Consider the following 18,125-nt stretch of genomic DNA (forward strand, 5'->3'; position numbering starts at 1 on the left):
TTGGACAAGTTAATAACATGCGCAATCCCATTGGTCTTTCTGTTTGTCTGTTAGCTTGCATTCACTTCCTGGTTTTCTAGTAGATAGGAATAGGATAACACTGTCCTCAGCTGACGCCCTGCATCTTCGGGCGATATTGTCATCAATTGAGGCGTGAAAATCTGTAAGTAAAAATGCTAGATAGTTTAATTGGTCTATTATGTCGGTTTTAATATTTTTTTTATAACATTTTATCTTCATGATAAAATGTTGCGAAAAGGTTAAACCTCATGTTGACTGCGGCTGAGAAAGCATTCCAGAAGCCATAAGACGATATCATATCAGTTACTCCATATAGCCTAATTACACTTATTTTCAGCAATGATAACTAAACGTTTAAACAAGTTAGACTAGGGCTCATGCCTAAATGATCATAACTACGTAATTAGAGGTTAAGTGTAGCCCATTATAAGAACAAATCACTCGGATTGTGAACAGACGTATGTAGCCTAGTTGCGCATTTAACTTCGCCTATAATTGAAATTAATATGAGCATGTCTGTAATACTGTTATACATTTTGAGAATCACTAGTATTTTGTTCAATTGTAGGCCTATGTAGTTTTTTATTAGTATTACTAGGCCTACAATGTTCATGCAGATTTCAAAAATATATATATATATATGTGTCCACATGAAACAAAATGCATGGACAAGGCTACTAAAGTTTAGGCCTAATCTAATGTTAAACTTTGTAGGTTATGAAGGGGGATACAGTAGGATAGTCAGAAATGGCGTTGGGTTCCAGGCGTGTTACACTTCTTCTTCCTCTGTCTTGCATGAGTCATTTCATTTACTCACAGAAAGAGACATGAGGTCATGTTGACTTTTGGCCAGGCGGTAAGTGAGAGTAACCCAAAGTGTGCCAGAGCAGTGACACACTCTCTAATTAAGTCACTATAAGTTGTTGCTAAAGCCTGGCTGAGGAAAATACCCTCGTCATTCAACTAAAGATGAAATATCCCAGCACAGAACTTCCCAAGTCATGGGACTTGGAGAGACAGAGTAATGCTTATAGATCTAGTGCCTGTGTATTTACTGGCAAACACATTCAGGCCCAGAATGTTACAGACAATTCCTTTTTCTACCCTTTGTCACTTTGCATAAGTGGTTATTCACGGTCACATACCTAAACACACAGTCATTTACTTTCTCTCTCTCTTTCACACGCATGCACACACACAGTTTACAAATGACCAATCTCATATCCTTCTACTGCTGCCAACATTACCTCTTCAAGTGACCTCTTGCCCGTTGAGTCATCCCTCTGCCCAGTCCGATTGGCTCTTTGCTCTTCTATCATGACCACGCCCCATGATTCCCTGTCATGCCTTTCCAATATAACCCTGTGCCTGATTCAATACATTACTCCCACAGCCCCAGAGTTGTGGACAGGGACAAGCTTTGTCTTCTTGTCTCCATCCTTTCATTCATCCACTTCTCTGCTGTGCATCTGTGTTTCAGGATCAATGGCTTTCCGGAAGGCTCTGAAACACACGGCCATCATAGGGAGTGGTGCGGTTGCCACTATTTTTGGCCTATCTCAGCTGTCGGAATACCGAAAGACACAGGTTGGTTAATGTACCTTCCTAACCATAGCAACTATGAATGGATATCAAGTCAAATTAGTGCTCTAGAGAGGTATTGACTGTGTGTGAGATTTAAGTAGGAGGTAAGGCCCAATCTGTGAGCGAGTAGTTTCTTATCCTTTCACTTGATCTGATGCCAGAGTTTAGTAATGACACAGTACAATCAATTTCTTAACAATAGGAATTGACTTGATAAATCTCTTGCCTTTTTTAATTTTAATTTTTAAGCAAGAGGACCTTGGGGTTTCTATTTGAGTCATAAGGGGAATGCAGGTCCCTAGTCCCTAATCAGAAGACAGCCATGAGACTTCAGCGCCCTTCTATGAGTATGGCACGTGAAGCCTAAGCATTATACATAGCCTACAGTTACTGTATTAACTGGTATGGTAATCTGTTCTCAGGCTAGCAGCACACACCTTTTTAGGCATGTCTTATCTAGACCCAGGAATGTGTTTTATGCAACCCCACTCAGGTGGATTATTGTTGCCGTGGTTATAATGGTGAATGCCAACAGCTTTGTGTGGCAAAAACGAATCCCTCAGTAATGGTGTTTGGTGTTATGTTATGTTTTGACATGTTATGAGTATGCATGTTATGTTGTTTTACCATTTGTACATTCTGTTGTGTCAGATACATGGGTTACATTAAGTCGTGTCTTCTTTTGTCATGGCAAACATTACATACAAACATCCAGAACTTGAATCATAACATCAATGACTTTTTAGCACATTTTTAGGAGATTATATCTATAGCCACCATATTCCTTTATGTACATTTGATCAAGTAAGCATTAGCAAGAGCTTGTCCCATGGGTATTTAGTTATTACACAGCTAAATTAATAAGGTCAAGTAGATGGAGATAATCAACAAGATCTTTGAGACAAACAAGGAAAAAAGCAAGCTGAGGAGCAGTGGGACTCCTGATTTTATTAGATTTGAGATCCAATCTGCGAAATATCCTGTTGATCGTTATCTAGGGTCTGTACGTTAGTGTCTAAGGACAACTTTGGGAAACGGGCAAAGATGCCCACGCTGTGTTTCCACGGAAACCAGTCACTTGACTCTATTAATTAGGCAAAATGTGTTTCTTGAACAGCGGTGTGAATAGAAATGCTATGATTGGAAAAGAACGAAGCAAAGATCATAACCGTTCAGTCTTTGATCTGGACCTCAAGGGTCCATAAGGGCACCAACAGAATCCTTAAGGTTTTAAATAGCAAAGGAGTCACACTTCTGACGTTTGAGAGGGCAAAACAGGTGCCTATTCTGAACATAAACTATCTTGGTCAGCAAAGCTATTATTAGTCCATTCCAGTCCTCTGTGGAGCTTTTGACCCTTTGTTTGACCTAATGTTAACTTTGTTTTGTGTCCTGATGGAACGTTTGTCCCACAACGTCTCCTGAACCAAGCATGAATGGGTAAGCAAAAGTCAAAGCTGACTGACAAAGCAATAATCTACAATCAAGCATGCCAGAGACAGAACCTAACCCTTGAAATGTTAATCCTAATTGGATAAATAGCACTGTCTGTTGTCTCCTCTGAGGCAAGGGGACTGGCCGCTCTCGCCTCGCAAAGTTTTCACGGCAGCGGGCGATTGGTCATTTGCATGAGACACACCATGGTACTCATGTCCTTATGTTGATTGCAGGGAGAGGCCAGCGTCTAATCGGCTGTGGGTGTCAAATATGCACTGCCTTGGGAATAGACACAAATTATTTGATCTTGTTTGCTTTTACAGCCCTAAATTACAAACGCCCGGCTCTCATTTGCCTATTTGCAAGTCAAATTGACCGCTGTTTTCGAAAGCAGCTTGATGTAATCATTTGAGTCCAATTGCTCAATAGAAAATGAATAAAATGTAACATTATAAATACAATCCTTGACTTTCTCTGTGACCATCCATCAGTTCACTCACTCTCTTGATTTGACCATTTCCTTCCTCCAGATTTCTTTTGTGCCATTAAATACCAGATAACAAAACATAGTGTAAGTGGACGTTGTCAGACGCTTCATAATGTGACCATGTACAACGTGTGTACGTGTGTGTGCATGTGACTGTGTGTGCGTGTGCTGTATGATTGTGAATGTGTGCTTGTGTGCTTGTGGGTGTGTGTGTGTTGTCCAGGCACGGCTGGCCTCGGTGGCAGCGGACGGGGAGCTTAAGGTCCAGTACCCAGAGGAGCTGCCCTCTCGCCAGGCCCTGCTGTCCACCCTGCAGGACACGGACGAGTTTGACGTCCTCGTGGTGGGCGGAGGGGCCACAGGCTCGGGGTGTGCCTTAGAGGCCGTCACACGCGGTAAGAAAACGCAACGCAGGACAGACCACGACGTTTGACTGTACTGGGTGAACAACGGAAATGCAACCTCTGCTTTCGCTCTCCTTCTGTACGGCCAATATCAATACCACTGCTGTTACTCACTGGCTGTCCGTCTGTTTTTGTTTCTGTTTCCCTTTCTCCTTGCCTCTCGCTCTGCATCCCTGTTTCCCGCCGGCCTCGGTCGGCTCTTTCCTGTCTCTCGGCCTGCTCGTGTGTCCCTCTCCAGACCTTAAGACGGCCATGGTGGAAAGGAGCGATTTCTCCTCAGGCACCAGCAGCAGAAGCACCAAGCTCATCCACGGCGGCGTGCGCTACCTTCAGAAGGCCATCATGAAGCTGGACTACGAGCAGGTACACATGGGGTGTGCCGGAGGCCTCCGGTCAGGGTGTATTCTCAATCCGGGGTCGCTAAAAAGCCTGTCTTTACCCCTTTGATACAGTATATGATGGTGAAAGAAGCCCTCCACGAGAGATCCAACCTGCTGCACATCGCCCCTCATCTTTCAGCCCCACTACCCATCATGCTGCCTGTCTACACGTAAGGCTGTCTCTCTCCCCTGCTCTAGAGAATTAGATGAATAGAAGTCAAATAAATATTTTTTTAGGTAAACCATCAGATGAATTGATTTCTTAGCATAAGGCCTTACAATGAAGGTCGCCCAGGATACACTCTGAGACAGTGGATTATAAATAAAGCTGAACAACAGACAAGAAGCTTACTGAAGATTAACAATGTGGAAACCGAATAGACAAATGAGGAACGTGTGTGTGTGTGTGTGTGTGTGTGCTGTATATCTGTGTACTAAGATGGTGGCAGCTGCCATACTACTGGGCAGGGATCAAGATGTATGACCTGGTGGCCGGGGCCCAGTGTCTGAAGAGCAGCTATGTCCTCAGCAAGACCAAGGCCCTGGAGCTCTTCCCTATGCTCAAGAAGGACAGGCTGGTGGGAGCTATCGTTTACTATGACGGTAGGACAACTTCTTTGTTGTTTTTTTAATATTTAAATGCATATTTTGACAGTATATTATCTGGGTAGTTAGTTCACTGGTTACCGGTCTAGTATAGAATTCAATTTAAAATCCTGGTCCTTACCTTTAGAGCCCTGCATGGTCAAGTTCCTCCCTACATCTCTGACTTGATACAGCTTCATACTCCTACTCGTAGTCTGAGGTCATTAGGTCAGAAGCTATTAGTGGTTCCCTGTACCCATTTAAAAACTAGAGGGGATCCATCATTCCGAGCAGTGGCTCCTAGGCTGTGGAATGTTTTACCTCCCTTTATATGGTGTGCGACTTCTGTCGAAGCTTTTAAAAAGCAATTGAAGACTCTGCTATTCAAGCAGGCTTTTAGTTAGTCAAGGGGTTTTTATGGTTGTTTGTCATGTTTTCTATTTAGAATGTATCTTAATTTGTGATGTTGTATTGCATTTTGTTGTGAAGCACTTTGGGATTTGTATGTGAGAGATGCTATACAAACATGTTTTACTTACTTACTTACTTACTTACTTACTTACTTACTTACTTACTTACTTACTTCAAGAAGTCATAAAGCCTGAAAGCTTGAAAATTATAATCGTTTTTTTAATAAACATTTTGTAACCAGAGCATTTTTTTCTGAAGGAAAGTGCATTTCTTGAATTAAAGATTCTCAGGGTTTTATTGGGCCTGGGGTTTAGTACCAGTGACCTGTTGTGGTCTCCATTGGTCCCTGACTAAATATACCTGCTGGCGGCTGGTGTTCCTCTTTGAGCCCGGGGCTAAGGCTGGGATTGCCCCAGATTGGCATCAAGGAAAGACAACCATATGTTTGGACTCTGTCTGGCTCTGCAGAATTTGCCTTCTTCTCTCACTCTGTTTTTCACACCATGTGAACACACAACTTTGTGTCCGAAGGCTACTTCATCTGTCAGACCTCATTAAGCATTCAGTGTTTATCTCTGAGAAAGCAAAGCCCCTGCATGTGTTTGTTTTCTGAGGGGTTACAGCTAACTGTACAGCTATCTTTTTTAGTGCTGGCTGGGAAAAGGGAATGGGTTCTAGCAAAGCAGCCCCCCCCCCACACACGCACATATGTGTGTGTGTGTCTGTGTGTGAAGTAAAAGGAGAAGGAACCTTTCTCCAATTATTCCATCTGGAACAATCATGCGTGTGACATTTGGGAATCTGACCTTCTCCAAAGCGAGCAGAACAAAGCATGGTGGTCGTAGTGACTAACTGCTGCTGTATGACTATCTCCTCCTCTACTTCCTCTCCAACTCTCCTTCTTAGACAACTGGTCTTTCAGCCTCTCTACCTCGCCCCTGGGGTGCTTTGTACACATTCCCCTCAGGGCTGTAGCCTCTAGACAGTTTGCACACACAAGACCAAACCGAGGCATAATCAAACGTAGCCAAAACACAACCTTTCCTCAAAACCGGCATCTCTCACTTTGAACAAATTTGATTGGCGCCACAGCGAGGTCAATTAGACCATTCATACTACTAATTTATGCATCCCTACTATCACATGTAATGTCATTTGATCTCATGATTGTTCCAAACATATATTTTTCTTCTATTTCTCATTTATATGTATATCCAGACTGTCTGTCAGCACCTACCCAATTTGCATCAGACAGTGAGCCAATCACCACAGGGCATTGTTTAGAATAGCGGGCGGGCATCTGTGGTCATGCTTGCCAGGCGTAGTCTTGTCCTAACAGGAGGTGTCAGCCCAGCCAAGCGCGCCCCGCCCTGCTAGACCAGGAGGGGGAGGGGGCTCTGACTTCAGGTCATGAGCCTGTCACAATTGTCCCATCATGCCTCTTGTACTGGGCCTCGGCCTCCTCCCTACGCTCTCTCACTCTAGTGAGTTAAGTAGCACCCAAAGGCAGGGAGCATCGGAACCATGTCAAAGGGTGCCACAAGGGAAACAACTGAACTATCTCCCCCGTCTCCTCCTCTCCGTCCCTCTGCTCCCCCTCTCCTTAACGTATCCCAAGGACAGCACAACGACGCCCGGATGAACCTGGCCATCGCCCTCACCGCCACCAGGCACGGCGCCGCCGTCGCCAACTACACCGAGGTGGTGCGCCTGCTGAAGAAGAGCGACCCGGAGACGGGCGAGGAGAAGGTGTGCGGCGCGCGCTGCAGGGACGTCATCACAGGTACGCATGCACGCACACACACACACACACACACACACACATGCATATCTACTGGAAATACTCTCTTTCTGTCTTGTTTGTTCCCTCTCTCTGAATTACTCTCACAGACACACTCACATCCCATAAATGAGCGCACAGTCAATCGAATTCATTTGTTAAGCGTAAAAACAATGTAAGACGCATAAATAAGCTGACTTTCTAAGACACGTAAACACAGCTAGGACTGACTGATACGGCTGTTACCACTGGCAGGGCAAGAATTTGATGTCAGAGCCAAATGTGTCATTAATGCCACGGGTCCCTTCACGGACTCCCTGAGGAAGATGGACGACCAGAAGAATGAGAACATCTGCCAGCCCAGTGCTGGGGTCCACATAGTCATCCCTGGATACTACAGGTACAAGGATTAAGACCCGGACATCCACTGTGTTTGATTTAGCCATGTCTGGCACATTGGAACTAAAAGTGATCCTAAAAGTGCCTGTCTGACTCAAGGATGGGCTTGTATCCATTGATGTCATCTGTGTCAGTGATACTGCTTGGTTGTTCGGTTCCTCTTTCTCACCTTTCTCCTGCTTCTGCCTCCTCCTCTTCCTCCTCTTCCTCCTCCAGTCCTGACAACATGGGTCTGCTGGACCCCGCCACCAGCGATGGCCGTGTCATCTTCTTCCTGCCCTGGGAGAAGATGACCATCGCCGGGACGACTGACTCGCCCACCAGTGTGACGGCTCATCCCATCCCCACGGAGGAGGACATCAACTTCATCCTGACGGAGGTCCGCAACTACCTCAGCCCGGATGTGGAGGGTACGGGCGTGGCAATAACACGCACACACACACACCCTCACGCCTCTGTGAGCAGTCCATCGCTCCGTCACCTCCTCCTCCTCACCAGCCCACCTCTTCTCACCAGTGCGGAGAGGGGATGTTTTGGCAGCGTGGAGTGGAATACGACCCCTGGTCACGGACCCCAACTCCAAAGATACGCAGTCCATCTGCAGGAACCACATCGTCAACGTGAGCGACAGCGGCCTGGTGACCATCGCTGGGGGGAAGTGGACCACATACCGCTCCATGGCCGAGGAGACCCTGGACGCAGCAGTGAAAGCCCATGGGCTCAAGGCCACGCCCAGTAAGACTGTGGGACTGCTGCTGGAGGGGGGCAAGGACTGGACCCCCACCATGTACATCCGACTGGTACAGGACTACGGCCTGGAAAATGAGGTAGGGCTCCAACTCCCAGTTAGTCCACGATTCTGGCATGTTTCATTTATTAACCTTTCAATACACTATGATATATTTTCAACTTAAGTGTGCCAAGTAGGAAAGCCCACCCTGCTTGAAAGTCTGAGTTCCTCATTAGAGGCAGCATCCTCCTTAGAGGTGGCGCTTTCTGGAATATTCCAAAAGGTCACCTTTGATATTTTGACAGCATTTGACCTTTGGTAGTCAACTACCTGAATTGCAATAAGCATTTGTTATGTCCAAACCCATGATAAATCTTTTTCCACAGTGTAACCCTCAAACAGCTAAATTGAGTGCAATCTCTAAACAGAGAAAGATTGCACTTTTAAGAGGGACTGAATCAATATGAACCATTGTTTCAAAAGATGTTGCCTTTTATCATCGCAGAGGGTGGGTGGGTCTCGGAGTACATCAAGGCTCCCACTCGATCTAGCAAAACAATTGCAGCGATATGATCAAATTCTTTAATTTGAGTACTTAGTAACCAGATAAAATGACATTTGAATCTACCTATCAATCTACCTGTAAATCTAAGATGCAGTTGGAGTTGAGTGGAATAACAGTCATAGCAACAGGAACATGAAGCGTTATTGTCTTTATACACAGCAATCTCAAAGCAGCATGTTGAGTGTCTTGGTTCAGTTGAATGATTTGCCGTCTCTGTGGCCCTCAGGTGGCCCAACACCTGGCCGCCACGTACGGGGGACGGGCGTTTGATGTGGCCAAGATGGCACACGTCACAGGGAAGAGGTGGCCCATTGTGGGCAAGAGGCTGGTATCGGAGTTCCCTTACATTGAGAGCGAGGTAATTCATAATATCATCCAAGCTACTGTCTAACTTCTTTATTTGCCTTTGTCTGCATACGCCATAAGTGGACTCTATTACCATTTTCCCTGTCCTTTTCCGTTCTTTCTTAATGTCATCTTTCCTATCCTATCCTATATCCTCCACATGTCCCTCGATCCCTGTCTTCTCTCGGTCTCCTCTCAGGTGTTGTATGCCATGAAAGAGTACGCCTGCACGGCCATCGACGTGATCGCTCGGCGCACGCGACTGGGCTTTCTCAACGTCCAGGCGGCTGACGAGGCTCTTCCACGCATCGTGGAGATCATGGGGAAGGAGCTGGACTGGAGCGAGCAGAAGAGGACGGTGAGGGAGACACCACGCACCGCATTCCAGTTTTTGATGTGGATGTCTATTTTTGTTCATCGTTTCCCCACGTGAAATTATTCTTGCGTGCTATTTTTAGATGAAATCCCCTCACAGCCTTTTTTAGATTGCATTATTTCCGACCACAGTACACTTCAGTCGAAAAGTCCACACCCTCAAGAGCACGATTCAATAGAAAGGTGTTTCCACCTCAGGGGTTTCGTGTGTGCATGAGTATGCATGTGTGTGAAACTGTACCCAGTTTCTGTGTGTGTCTCTTTTGTATCCAGCTGTAATAATACCAGGCCAAATATTGCTTCATTCAAAATCTTTTATCTTTAACCCACGGACATAAACCGTCCTTCTGTGTTCTGTATGTGTTTGCAGGAGGAGCTGGAGGCAGCGAAGAAGTTCCTCTATCATGAGATGGGCTACAGGTCCCGGTCTGAACAGATCACCAAAACATCAGAGATCACCTTGGACGCACAGGAAGTGGCCAGGTAGGTTCTGATGGAAATTTCTAGCTGAAGCCATCCTATTTTCTATGTCATCACCCGCTATTTAAAGCATAACCATCCCTTGAGCACCTGAAACAGGCCAGTCAAGACTCTACCATTCTGTTATTGACAGGTATCAGAAACGCTTCCACAAATTTGACAAAGAGTGTAAAGGTTTTATCACCACCGTGGATGTCCAAAGAGTCTTAAAGGTGAGCATTTCTTTGAAATATTGCCCACAGGGAAATTACCAAATTTCATAATACTTTTACATAGTAATCTAACTCAGGTTTTATCAAATTCTTTACCCACTATTATCACACTCAGGAGATGAGACACCAACAGCCCTGTAATTGTTAGCTTAAAAACTTCCTGCTTGTCACAAGTCTTCTTCTCTCTCTGTCTATTTATCTCAATCTCTCTCTCCATCTCTCTCTTTCTCTCATCCCTCAGAATATCAACGTCCAGATTGATGAGAACGCACTCCACGAAATACTCAACGAAGTGGACCTTAACAAAAATGGACAGGTGGAAATCGACGAGTTCTTACAGGTAGGCGTTTCACTAAAAGAGCAGAGATCAAGCCTCAAGCTTCATCCAAGCAAATCTAGATGTGTTATATGTGAGTGTCTAAGAGAGTGTGAGAGTGTCTCTTTTGTGCCTTCCCGTATGGCAATACCTATGACTCCTTGTCTCAGCACTGACAAAGGGATTCATTAATTCTCCAGACTATGGTCAATATCTGCCCTCTCTTTGCCATGAGAACCTGAGCAAACAAGACCAGACAAGAGAACTATGATAATAGAATCCTCTGGGAGGAGGATCCATTACCTCAACACACACTCACGCACACACAGGGGTGCGCACACACACCGAAAATACAGATGCGTTCACACGCATACTGCATGCAGTCTCACATATGAGCACTCACATATGCAGGGGCACACACACCCACGGTCACACACACACAATCACCTGCAAGACTCCCTTCTCTTTCATTGTCCCTGCTTTATTTTTTGTTCTTATCACCAAGTCTCAGAGCTTGACATGGCCTCCTACAAATGGAGGTAGAGGTGTGAAACCCCAGGTCTCCTGTGAGCATTTCCCCCAGACCAGTAGGCCTTGCTGTTGGACACTAATTAGATGTCTAGCCCCCTTGACAATGAGCCAGGGTAATGATGAGTCTTCCTGCATAGAACTAGAAGCCACTGAAGAGGCTAAAATAGATTTATTAGAGAAGCTGGTGACAGCTGGTGATTTAGCCTTCATTAGTGGATGTGTCTGTGCCGGATACCTGCGGAGTCCTGCTGAAGGTTTACATGTGGATGGTGCTGTGTAGATGGATGCTGTTGGGATGTGAGCCTGTGCATCCTGATGGTTAGCTGATCTTACTTGAGTTCAAGACATGCTCCAGGCTTTGTAATGATCCTGCCTCAAACTTCTGGACAGTTAAATTATATGATACATGGAAAATTCCTGAATTCGTCTCTTTCTGTCTCTCTTGCTTTCTCTCTCTCCTCATCTCTCTCTCTCCCTACCCCCCACCACCCCCTCTCTCTCTCTCTCTCTCTCTCTCTCTCTCTCTCTCTCTCTCTCTCTCTCTCTCTCTCTCTCTCTCTCTCTCTCTCTCTCACTCTCTCACTCATTTACTCACTCACTTGCTTCCTTTTTTTCTTTCTGTGTCTTTATGTCCTCCCCCCCTCTCCCCTCCCCTCTCTATCTCTCCCCCCAGCTGATGAGTGCTGTGAAGAAGGGTCAGGTGTCTGACAGCCGGTTGGCTCTCCTTCTGAAGAGTGCTGAGGAGAGTCTGGACCTGAGGGCCCCTGTGTCTGTGGACCGCAGCGGGGGAGGGGTCTGAGGGAATATACATCTACACAACTTTCATTGTTACCTTCATTGAAATGGAATACATGTATTTGTTGTCAAGCGGACTGCTTAACACTCTGTGTTCAAGTTCAACTTGATTGCACACAGAGTAATCGTGCTTTCTGACACACCATGAGATGTTGTTTAACCTTGCAGTTGATAATTGGCGGGAATAAGAAATATGGTAATAGGATGATCTGAATGAAGATATTTTAATCAGGGATGGACAAATCAGATGTGAAGACTAATATCTATTCCTGTGCTTTGTGTGATGGAATCTAGTCCAACAAATGGCAGTTGGCAGGGTAATATTAGAGGCAGGGTCGGTAATTTTGTTGAGATGCGCTTTTGGTCATATTTGCTGAAATAAACTTCACATCCTAATAGCAACCAATAAATATAAAGGTTTGGCAGTCAAATGAAATAAATTAAATATCTCTGGGTGTCGCAAGACTGTAATAAACAGATAATTTTGTTCGGACCGAACGTAATGATTGGACAGCATTCGGACCGAATGCAGTGATTAGATGGGCTACTTGTCTGTCTACCAAGCTACCTCCCGGCAGTAATCAAACAGCACGTTCAAGTGTTTTGGGGGAGTGGCTTTGAAAAGAGGGGGTGGGCTATTTTGGGTTGAATCCTTTCGAACTTAATCCAAAATTGCTAGGTTCGCAAAATGTACCTACCATGCCTTTAAGGACCTTTTTGACATTGCCTGCGTATACAGAATATTTCTGACCAACTGAGTTTTTCATGACACTTGATTGCATTCACAATACAATGAGTGCCTCTGACTCTGCACTTTGACACACATACCTATATTCAAAATTTCCCAGCACTCCACCTCTAGGCTGTATTCTAATGTTTAGCAATTTTCCTTCTAGCTCTTTGCTTTGTCGAATGAACAAAAAGATATAACTGAAAAAGCTAGATTCCCAGCATGCTGCTGATTGTATGTCCTTGTCTTGTACCTGAGGATCCAAGATTGCTGATGCAGACTAAGAAAACCTGTATTAAACCTACCTAAAAGAAAGAGAGAGATAACAGTACTACCATGTCTTATAACAACTTTTTGCATTGTTTACATAGAGCAGATCATGTCTAATTTAACCAGTTTTGCTCAAGCAAGATCATGGTTGTGATTTATACTGACACTCAACTTGACTCTGAAGTGTGTTACTGCATCTTTTTCTAGTTATGTTTCTGATGGTTTGTATTATAGTACACTGGTGGCGGGATGTTCCTTCGAATCTACTGTCCTTACACTGGCCTGTTTTTGCACTCTCTGCCAAACTCCTATGGTTTACATAGCAAGGTTTCAAGCTTTATCAGTACTCTTGTCAAATCATGTCAACATGACTGCTTTTTTACTGCAGTTTAATCACATAACTATATATTTATATGAGATATTTATTAATTTTCATATGTATTCATTAGAATAATCTTTGAATAATGTAGACATTGATTAAATATTAGGAATGTGGCTAATTGCAAGATTGTAATTGAGAAGTTGGTTCAAAAGGGGACCCATGTTGGTCTAAATTGGTTTTGTTGATGTTAATATCCAACTCTGTTATAACTTGTTCACTTTTAAGTTACTACTGTATTTTTGGTTATTTACGGTTATCCATAGTGATTTTATTAAAGTATTGGAACTATTTTCACTCTTTTTAAGTATTGCTATGTGGAATTATAATGATTATAACTGAGATATTATAGAGCATTTCAACATAAAGAACATATAAATATATGAAGTGAAATCATTTTAAATAATGGGACGTTTTGTATTGCCAGAATATTGTGTACTTGTAAACATCATAATGTAATTTTTATGATGCAATCTTTTTGTATGTCAAGTCATAGGATGGTGCTTCAACCAGAACGATGTTGGTAAAGTATGAAACAAACATGACACGGTTTTTAATTGTGTAACATCACAGTAAAATATGTAAATCATGGGTATATTTTCAGCTGATTTAAGCACAATACCTTGACAGGAAGGTCTCTTTTACATGTCAACTGCAGCTTGTTAGAATACCTGACAGACATCTTAACTTAAATCCATGTCCCTATGTTTGATTGTGTCTTTTTGGATGAAATTTCAGCTTCATCCAAAATGAAAGAGATTCGTATTCCAACACTGTAAATCGATCTTGATAGCTTTTCAGAAAAATGCAATTATCTAATTAAATGTATCTGGTTGCTTGCATGCATTGTTTTGGTGTGGGTGATTTTTGTGACATACTTTTTTTTCACCTCACTGACCACCATTCATATTTCTTGGCAAAACAAACTGGCTTTTCTCACGGGAATAGCCCTATGATGCACTTTTATGAAACCTGACACAGGAAATGCTAGCATTTTTAAACCTTATAGCCTGAGGTTCTACTAAGTTGTTTCTACAAGTCTTGTGTAGAAACAAAGACCTTGGTTTGACAAGACTTCATACTTTCTTACAGAAAAGCTATATCTTTAGCCTGTAAATTCCATATCCATCAGAGACAAGTATAACTAGGCCCTCTATCATCAAATTTTGATTACTTCAAACCAAGTGGCTGGTTACAAATCCACCTAAGCTTTTTTATATACTTTTGGTATGGTCAAGTTAATTAATATTGATGAAACAATGGCCTTTTACTCTCTTTGTGTTAAGGCCTCAATATGGCTGCCCCCGTCACCTAGTCTTTTGTTAAATCACTTGATTCATTGCAGAACCAAGAATAATTGGAGAGGCTAATAGGAATTCAAAGGTGATCATCAGCATATAGCATAATGCAATTAAAGAATCTGCATGCTCCATTCCCAAACTAATTTCAACTGCTGTATGACAGCACTGTGATATTGGAACAATCATGTGAGACTCTTATTAGGTTGTGTTGACATGGTGCTTGACATGGTTACCAGTTAGCACAGCAAGGTGAGAAACAGGTAGACCAAATCACCAGGTATAATTAGATATATGTAAATGGAAGCAGTATTGAGAACACTTCTTAGTTTTATGTGTGTGAAAAGAGGCAAAGCCGTATGAAATGTGTCATGATATGACGAACCAATAGCTCTATCTAGGCTAGTTTATGTGTATGTCACAGACCATCTACAGCCAAAAGTCAGACACATTGGTATCTCAATGCAGTGTGTATAACAAGCACTAGGAGAATGAGTAAATTAGCTGCAATGAATAATCGTACAAATCTGGTTGACATATGACCACTAATGCGCTCTATCCCCTGGGGTTTAGGCCTGCCTTAAAGAGACACTGTACTCCAATGTGTCCGCACACTAATTGAAAGGAGCAGGGGAAAGGTGACCAGATTTCAGAAACTCAGGGAGGACAAGGACAGGACCATTTCCTTTGTTTTATGAACGATAAACTGGGACCATATGATGTAAGTCCGTTGGGCAGTTGGGAGGAATGCCTGTCAAGTTTGGCGCCAGTGTTGTGTGAGTTTGTTTTTCACTGTCAATCTGAACCACCCCTGTTTTCTGGGTTTATCTTACTCTGTGGCTCTGTAGCTTCCCCCACCCACCTTTGTTTGAGTCAAAACAAGTAAATGTGTGTGTGTGTGGGGGGGTTTCAAAATCAGAAATATATTCTCAACGTGTCTTCTGTCATTCTCTAAAGGTTTTGGGAGAGTCTGTCAGACAAGCATGATTGCATTTAGAACATTCTGGAAATATTCAATCGGTAATTATCATGCAAAAGCATACACACTCAGTGTTTACACAGCCATTCCAGGTGTTGTCATGAAACATGCTTTAATTAGCCTTAATTAGAACTTGGATAATTGTTCGGGGGATATGGAGAGGCCCATGAATGTTGTCAATATCCATACAGGAGCACTTCCTTATTTAGTCAGTAAATAATTATGATAATCATGATCATAATTAACCAGACTACTCAAGAAACAAAGCTGACCTTCTCTTATAAAACCAATTAAGTCAGAGTTCATCTTCCTTTTGAATCACTGAAAAGGAGTCAGACAATATTGGACACAGCCATCCAGTACTGTAATAACCTGTTCTATTGTTGTTGTTTTTACCTCAGGAAGAGGTTGTGTTCTTCTGTATCTCATCAATGTTGGAACTTCTGGATTATTTTAACCTACTTTTACTTAGATTGGGGTATCTCAGGTGGCTTATGTAATGATTTTAGATGGAATATTGCATTCAATAAATACAAAAAAACACTCATTCATCTTAGGCCTGGAAGAGAGAGATAAGTGAACATTCCTGTCCCTGCCTTGACCCTGTGTCACATGACACCTCCATGTGTAGGAGTTGGTCAATTTTCTGACAAACGGGAAATGATAGCAAACCTTGGAATACTCAGAGCCTATCTAATGTATGAGTAAAATGAGTAATTATGCTTTGCCACCCTTCCAACCCAGCTCGGTCCGGTTCTCCACCCCCCATCCTCCAACCTGGAGCAATAATACAAAGGGCATGTGCAAAGCGTGGGGACATTTATCCAGGTCGCATAGCTTTGTGATGAAGAAGATCACATGTATGAATAATGATGCCTGGACAGGAAGTTCTTTCTTTTGCATTTCAATGGACACCTGCCACTCTTTGCCATACTGCCCTCCCCCACACACTCTCCATAAAATAAATAAATCAGTTTTTTTGGAATAGCAGTTATGCTAGGAGTATTTACAAGGTTTCAGTTTGGTGGAGCCAATCCTCATAAAGAACGGTTCCCCATGGCATGACGCTCATTTTCCGTCACTTATATAGAGTTGCTTTGACATTCTTCGCTAATGGACTCCATCCCATTTCAACAACGCACTGCGAAACACTGGCTGCATTTGTCCTCTGAAGTCCTGCCCTGTCCTACTGGCGCCATACCACTGGAGACAACAGACAACGGAATGAATGTCCTCCATGTCTTCCAATGCTGTGTTACATAGTTCCCCCCCACATTGAGAAATTAAAGAGTGTGTGAAGTAAACACATCTCTCTCTTTTTCTCTTTCTCTTCCTCTCTCTCTCTCTCTCTCTCTCTCTCTGTCTTTCTCTCTCATCCTCTCTCTCTCAAATATGTTCCACAGCCTTGCTCTTCAACTCCCCCAACAATGTCCTCTTTGAGACAAGTGTTCACAATACCCTTGAATGTTCTTCCTAATATCAGACGTCAAGTGCGGCTGCCAAAATTACGCACTTGTAGATATGGAATCTGATGGTGACTGGTCTGCTCTCACTTACTGAATTTGCTGCCATATTGTTTGACAGGCAACAAACAGATCTCAGACCTCTGCAGCCAATAAAGCATTAATAATTTGGGAAGATTTTAACATTTACTTTTTACAAATGATTTGCCTGATGCACCGGAGCACAGTTTGTCTCTTCCGTTCTTTTCCAGAACCTACCCCGAAATTGAGCTTTAAGTTTAAAAGTGTTTGGTCCCAGTGCAGTTTTAATCAGAGCTGTTCTACAGAATGTAGATGTCAACCATTGTGCTGCGGGTTCACACTCTCTCTGGCTCTATAAAACTCACCCCCACCGTTCTCACCTATCACGTTTTAATTACCTCCTTAAATGTCACCAGAGAGCGTGCTGTTTTATACATTGGATTAAGATCTCATTAACTTGAAATGGATGAAATCCGCTGTCACCAGCAGAAACTGGAACATGCAGTTACCACTACACTAATGGAGGAGGCCATGAGCTGGCCATTGCTGTTATTTTAACAGCTTCCTCCAAAGTGTTCAAGTTCAGAAACAACCACAAAAGGATGCTATGTGAGGTGAGGTTGATTTAAATAATGACACCTGAATTATTTTGAAAATGTAAACAATGTTGGTAGGGTGAAGTTAAACATAATTCAGCAAAACAATCTGGCAATTTATTTGTGTGACAAATATGCTTAATTTAAAGAAATACATTTTAGGCCTTCAGAGTGGGTCAAGTCAAGAATGAGTAAGATGTCTTTTAAGAAATTATAATTTTCATTGTACCGTATAAATGCTTCTTATTCTTGCCCAAAAGCCATAACGTCAGTTCTACTCCATGGTCCAAAAGGTCAATCCTTGCCTCAAGACTCCAAACTGGAAGTGCTTCCTGTGACCTCCACACCAGGTTGTTCAATAGAGCTCCTTGCAGAAGAAACAGGTAGCCTGCAGCCATGCATAGTTGACATTTACTTCAATTCAAATGAGACAGGACAATATACATCTCAACGGCCATGTCTTTCTTCTGCCTCGACCACAGCCAAGAGGAGTTCAACTTGGGCAGAGTTGCTCTGCACCAAAAGCAGATAAAAACCTACAATTTACAACAT

The 18,125-nt window shown here is 43.2% G+C and overlaps 1 protein-coding gene across 3 annotated transcripts; it reads left to right on the plus strand.

The window, feature by feature from the left end:
- The first annotated feature begins 68 nt into the window (after positions 1-68).
- On the plus strand, positions 69-14,058 carry gpd2 (glycerol-3-phosphate dehydrogenase 2 (mitochondrial)). 3 transcript variants are annotated; one of them, XM_062446390.1, is made up of 17 exons: positions 69-163; positions 1,502-1,608; positions 3,037-3,045; positions 3,753-3,924; positions 4,172-4,296; positions 4,386-4,483; positions 4,753-4,916; positions 6,928-7,092; positions 7,345-7,489; positions 7,705-7,898; positions 8,005-8,315; positions 9,010-9,141; positions 9,328-9,486; positions 9,874-9,986; positions 10,117-10,195; positions 10,437-10,535; positions 11,716-14,058. In XM_062446390.1, exons 2-17 carry the CDS (start codon positions 1,507-1,509, stop codon positions 11,839-11,841), a joined length of 2,193 nt encoding a protein of 730 aa, XP_062302374.1. In that variant the 5' UTR covers positions 69-163; positions 1,502-1,506; the 3' UTR covers positions 11,842-14,058. The 3 variants fall into 3 exon arrangements, with proteins under 3 accessions (XP_062302374.1, XP_062302376.1, XP_062302377.1); XM_062446392.1 differs by lacking the exon at positions 3,037-3,045; XM_062446393.1 differs by lacking the exon at positions 69-163 and having other exon boundaries at positions 1,496-1,608; positions 1,855-3,045.
- The last annotated feature ends 4,067 nt before the right edge of the window (positions 14,059-18,125 follow it).

The sequence above is a fragment of the Osmerus eperlanus genome, chromosome 21 (assembly GCF_963692335.1).
Source record: "Osmerus eperlanus chromosome 21, fOsmEpe2.1, whole genome shotgun sequence".
In the NCBI taxonomy this organism is placed as follows: Eukaryota; Metazoa; Chordata; class Actinopteri; order Osmeriformes; family Osmeridae; genus Osmerus; species Osmerus eperlanus.